At 54.2% G+C, this 5,679-nt stretch overlaps 1 protein-coding gene across 1 annotated transcript; it reads right to left on the bottom strand.

The window, feature by feature from the left end:
- Positions 1 to 1,862: 1,862 nt before the first annotated feature.
- On the bottom strand, positions 1,863 to 4,541 carry EN2 (engrailed homeobox 2). The gene is made up of 2 exons (XM_051609288.1): positions 3,998 to 4,541; positions 1,863 to 2,190 (listed from the first exon to the last, which is right to left on the bottom strand). The coding sequence occupies exons 1-2, from the start codon at positions 4,539 to 4,541 to the stop codon at positions 1,874 to 1,876; spliced, it is 861 nt and encodes a 286-aa protein (XP_051465248.1). The 3' UTR covers positions 1,863 to 1,873.
- Between the last annotated feature and the right edge of the window lie 1,138 nt (positions 4,542 to 5,679).

Here is a 5,679-nt window from a genome sequence, read left to right as displayed (position 1 = left end):
TTGTTTTTTTATTATTATTATCATCATTATTTAATGCAATCGTCGAGAATTGAAACACACAAAATGCAGCCAGAATGGTCACAATTTTGATTGAGAGCACAGTTGTAAATAGAAACATCCATATTTCATCCCTTTATAAATATTTGATACTGCAATTGCAAAATGCACGTGTTTTATAAACTGGAGAGAAGGGGGGGGAGAAATCCTTTTTTTTTTTTTTCTTGCTAAAAGGCAATGTAATTTCATCCTGGCTCCTAAGCAGCTGATTATTATTCACAGAATTTAAATTTACAGGTTTATTGTATAGTTAATGTCCTTTTTTTTTTTTTTTAATATTTATACTGCTATGTACAATGCGTGTCTATAAGAGCTGCAAAATAAAGAGGTTTTAAGGCAAAGCGAGAAGTTCCCCCCCACAAACAGCGTCTCAGAGCCCGTTCCTGAGCAGCCGCCCACGCACCCCCAGACCCACACGGGACACAGGCCCACGCACATCCAGGCCCACGCTCAGGGACAAACGGGTTAAACGCAGAAAAACCGCCTCGAAACCTCGAAAAAATTCCGATTACAAGGAGGTGTCTGCTTGGGGAGGGGGTGGGTGGGGAGAAACACCCATCCCCGTGGTGCCACGAAGCTTCGCGGCAGCGGGGACCGCGTTGTTGGGTGGGGATGAGGATGGAGGGGAAGAAAAAACTGAAAATGTTTTTGTTCGGGGTGTTGGGGTTTTTTTAGGGGTAAAACTCTTCCCAATGGCTCGAAGAGGTGGTGCCGGAGAGGAGCTGGACCCCAAATCGTGGCCGACCTCCTCGGAGGGGGAGCCACGGGCTGGAACCGCACAGCGGTGCGGCGGCTGCTTTTCGGGGAGGGGGGGGGTGGTCCCAAAGTTTTCCCTACAAGTTTTGGGGAGGGCAGTGCTAACCCCACCCCTGCATCCCGCACCCATGCAAGCCCGTGGGTTTCTCGGGGGGACGAGGAAGGAGCAATGGGCTCAGAAGAAGAAATGTTTCAAGATGGTGCTTTGAAATTTCTTTCTCTATCGTTTCTTATATATATATATTTTTCCTTTTTTCCCCCCCTTTTTGAATTAAAGTCTCCACGTCTATCCCCAAAGTCAGCCCCAGGCGCTCACATCTCAAAAAAAAAAAAAAAAAAAAAAAAGGAAAATAAAAAGAAAGGAAAAAAAACACAAAGAAAAATACAAGGGAAAAAAAAGAAAAAGAAAAGGAAAAGGGGAGGGGTGAGGGAAAAAAAAGGTAAAACTCATAGAACAAATAGGAGAACTATTTATTCGGTTCACAGTCGTGTGATATGCAGCAATAAAAATCTTTGGACTTCAGCAAAAGTTGTTTTTAATTATTTTTTTTTTTTGAATTTCAAAAAAAACAGCGTCCAATGTCCAGTAAAACAGCGCTTAAGTCTATAAAAAATGTAACTTAAGCATTAAAAATAAAACATAAAGATAGCGTCTAAAATCTCCATACAACCGAAAAAAAAAAAACAACCAACAAACCAAACCAAACAAAAAAAAATCAACAACCAGCCCCAATCCCCGAAACCAAAAGCAACCAACCAACCAAAAAAAAAAAAATCAAAAAAATATTTTATAATCAGATATCTTGGATTTTTACACCACTTTACCTGTAAATTATATATACATAGAATATTGCAGAATTATATCTAATACACAATATTTTTTTCACTATTAATGCTGGTATAATCTTTATACACTGGCCCTTACGTTTCTTTTTCTTTTATTTTTTTTTAATTAAATTATTGCATTGTATAAACTTTGACTGCAAACTGCCCACCCCCCCCTCCCCTGCCTCCCCCCTCCCTCCCTCGCTTCCCACCCACCCCCCCCAGCCCCCCTTGGCTATTCACTGTCCGACTTGCCGTCTTTCGCCGTGGTGGAGTGGTTGTAGAGCCCCTGGGCCATGAGGTGCACTGCCAGGGAATTCTTACTGCCCGTCGCCTTCTTGATCTTGGCTCTTTTATTCTGGAACCAGATTTTAATCTGGGACTCGTTGAGCCCCAGCTCTTGGGCCAAGCTTTGCCGCCGTTGCTCCGTCAGGTACCGGTTCGTCTGGAACTCGGCCTTGAGTCTTTGCAGCTGCTCGGCGGTGAAGGCGGTGCGAGGCCGCTTGTCCTCCTTGTTGGGGTTCTTCTTCTTTGGTTTGCGGGAGCGGGGACCTACGGCCGGGAGAGAGGAGAAGCACCGACACCGCCACGCTCCGCTGCGGGCGGCCCCACACCCGCTGCCGTCCCTCCTGGGGGGGCACCCACCCTCCGACTTCCTCCCCTCCCCCCAAAGAAAACAAACAAACAAACCCACAAATAAACCCCACCTTGTGCCTCGGCGGCCTGGGGATGCTTGGGAGCGGGCAGGACCGGATCAACAGCCCCCCCCCGCTTCGTGCCCTCGCAGCCCTCGGTGCCCCCGCAACCTCCGCTCGCTGCCCGGCTGCCCGCACCGTTCCCTCCGCATCCGCCTTCACCCCAAAACCACATTGACCAGCCCTTTCCATCCTGGGGATGCCCCAGCAACTGAAGCCTGCACCAGAGGCAGCGGCACGGAGCTAAATTTTATTCCCAGTGCAGATAATTTACCTCTTTTTTTCTTTCTTCTTCTTTTTTTTTTTTTTTTTTCCCCAAAGGAAACTTTTTTTTTAAGGAAACCTCTACTTCTTTTTCCCTTTTTTTTTCCCCCTTTTTTTTTTTTTTGGTGGGTGGCGATTAAAAAACGGCGATCACCCGACCGTTTACACATTGCAAGGAGAAATCCATCCCTTTGCTGCAGTGCCCATATGGCGCTGCACGGCCCGATCCGAATCGCCGGGATTATTCTCGGGAATATTATTCTCGGCAGCACAAGGAGCCTTTTCTGCCCGGGCCGACCCATTGTGAGGATATATGTTAATTAAATATTAACAAAGGAGAGCACCGGAGAACAATGGAGTAAATTCCAACTCAGCTCTGAATATTACCTCCGAGCAAGAGTTTGTTTTCAGACCTTACGAACTAATTCTCAGCTCGTCCTACAATGCCTCCTCGGCTCTCCGGGTGAAAATCCTAGCCCGTTGCTTTTGAGGAGAACATTCCCATCACCACCCCCCCGCCCTTTTTTTTTCCCTGGGAACAGATCCCCTGCGTGGTGATTCCCCTGACTTCCCCCCGTGGTTTCTACTTCTTTTTAACCAGGGTTTTACCAACCTGCCGGGGCCAGCCCTGCTCTCCCCGCCGTAGCAGAAGGACATTTTACACCCTGGAGCTTTTTGAATTTGCTTTCCCCCCCCCCCCCCAACGTTTTTATCGATAATTTCAGGAGGCTCTGCCCCAAGCCCTTGCCAAGAGGCGGACCCTGCCAAAGAAGAAGTTCCCCGGCTCCTGGAAAATGTCCCCCGGCCCTTACAGAGCTGACCCGCAGCATATGGGGGGATACTAAAAAGAAAGAAAAGAAACGGCGGCCGCTCCGAGGCCTCAGTTAGAGAAATAAACGATGGCAGATTGTTTTGGGGTAAAAAATAAATAATAATAAAAGAAGTAATAACCAAAACAAGGCGAGGCCTGTGGAAATCCAGTCTCCCCTCCCCAAAACACAGCGCGGGGATATTATCCTGGCAGGGAGAAGGGCAGCTCGTCGGGAGGATGAGTGGGGAGCCCAAGGCCAGATTTTTTTCCTCTCCCTCTTTGATAAAACCCGGCAGTTAGTGGGAAACGCTCCCAGCCGCGGAGGTGGGGATGGAGGGAAAGACCCCGCGCTCCCCCTTCGTCCCCTTGTCTCCGCGAGTCCCCAAGCCACCCCTTCATCTCCCCGCATTTTCGGGCGATTTTAAGCAACTCCCTCCAACCCTCAAAAATAAAAAGAAGGGGAAGAAGGAGAGGGAAAAGGGGAGCGGGGTATTTTCCCTGCCGCCCTCCCGGCCCCGCGGGCAGGCGGAGTCGAACCGAAGAGCCCCGGGAGGGGGGTGTCGGGGCGGCCCGGCGGGGCAACTCTTACCTGAGGAGGGCCGGTCCGAGTACCGCGTGCAGTAAACCCAGGCGGGCCAGAGCATGGGCTGGTTCCCGGCGTTGGAGCTGGCCTGGGAGCTATCCGAGTCCGAGCTCACCGACAGGTCGCCGCCGCTCAACCCCCGCGCTTTCAGGGCCGCCTCCAGCGCCGCGGGGTCCCCCCCCTTCTTGGAGGCTCCGTGCAGGGCCAGCCCGGCGGGGCCGCCCTCCCCCCGGCCCGGCGAGCCCGCCCCGCCGCCGGGGAGCGGAGCCCCGGGGGCCGGCGCCGCGGAGGGGCTGCGGCGGCTTTCCGAGCCGGGCCGCCGGGGCTCTCCGCCGGGGCCGCCCGCCTCCTTCCTCCTCCCGAACTCGGGCCGCAGGATGTTGTCGATGAAGAAGTTGGTGATGCGGTGAGGGTGCGGGTGGGGGTGCGGGGGGTCACCGGGGGGAAGCAGCAGCCCCCGCCGCCCGCCGCCGCCGCCGGGCTCCGCGTCGCCGCCAGACTCCTGCGGTTCAGCCGCCTCCTCCCGGGGGCTCCGGCCGCCCTCCTCCATGCTGCGCGGCCGGGCCCGCCGACGGCTCCGCTGCCCGCCCCGCCGCCGGCCGGGCGGCTGCCTAGCGCTTGTTGCTGTTGCAGTCGGTGGTTCTTTATTTTATTATTATTTTTTTTAATATATATATCTTATATATATATATATATATATACACGCACGCACAGGTGTCTATTTGCTTTCGTTTCTCCTGGCCGCGCCCGGCATTCAAAATCCAGAGTTTGAAAAAAAAAAAAAATTAAAAAAAAATAAAAAATTAAAAATGGATAGTAATAAAAATAAAAATGAAACGAAACCAGGGAGACCCCGAAGCCAGCAGCCGAGCCTCCACGAGTTCCAACTTTGCCCAAAATAAAAACACACAGGCTCCGGTCCTCCCGCCGCCTCCTGCCGCCGCTCAGCCGCTCGGTCCCGCGGCGCGCTGCCGCTTTCTCCCCCGGCCGCCGCCGCCGCCGCTGAGCTTCATCCGCCGCCCCCGCGGAGGGAAGAAATATTATTAATAATAAAAAAAATAATAACTGGAGGGTGGTGGGGGGGTAAAGGGAAAAAAAAGCGGGTGCCGGGGCGGGGGTGGAGGCGGGCTCTCGGAAGCCGGTGTCCCGCGGAGGGCAGGGCGGTGAGGGGCGCCCCGCGCCGCCCCGCGCCCGCACATGCGGGGGCAGCCGCGGGTGGGGGGGGCGTCCCGCCCTGCCGCCCTCCCTGCTCCGCGCTGCGCCGCGCAAAGCTGCGCTGCGCCCCGGCGGCCGCCCTCCCGCCCTCCCTCCCACCCTCCCTCCGCCACCGCCGCACCCGGACACTTCCACTCCGGATTGTTGTCCTTTAGGTTTTAACGGGGCCCCCGCCGGTGACGTCGCCGGTCCGGGCACTTCGACACGTGCCTCGGGCCAATGATCGGGCGGGCATGCGCACACGTGGTGCGGGGAGCTCCGGTAAGTGACAGCACCCACGCCCCTCCTCCCCACGGACATTTCCCCCCACCCCCCCTTCTTCAAGCCGGGCCCGGCCGCCGTGGGGATGTGCGTGGGGGAGTGGGGGAGAAAGGGGTTGCCCCGACGTTGGGGCACCTTATTCTCCTCCTCCAGCCCTGGATTATTTGGGTTTTTAATTGCCCCGTTGTTTACTGGGGAGGGGGGGGCATCCC

Source organism: Apus apus, chromosome 2 (genome assembly GCF_020740795.1).
Source record: "Apus apus isolate bApuApu2 chromosome 2, bApuApu2.pri.cur, whole genome shotgun sequence".
NCBI lineage: Eukaryota > Metazoa > Chordata > Aves > Apodiformes > Apodidae > Apus > Apus apus.
This window is presented reverse-complemented; position numbering and strand designations above follow the sequence as displayed.

Bases quoted from the DNA above. Each gene is read 5' to 3' on its own strand.
- EN2 (XM_051609288.1), bottom strand. From the start codon at position 4,541: ATGGAGGAGGGCGGCCGGAGCCCCCGGGAGGAGGCGGCTGAACCGCAG. The intron at 2,191-3,997 runs GTAAGAGTTGCC...TCCCGGCCGTAG, and splicing joins CTCGGACCGGCCCTCCTCAG to GTCCCCGCTCCCGCAAACCA.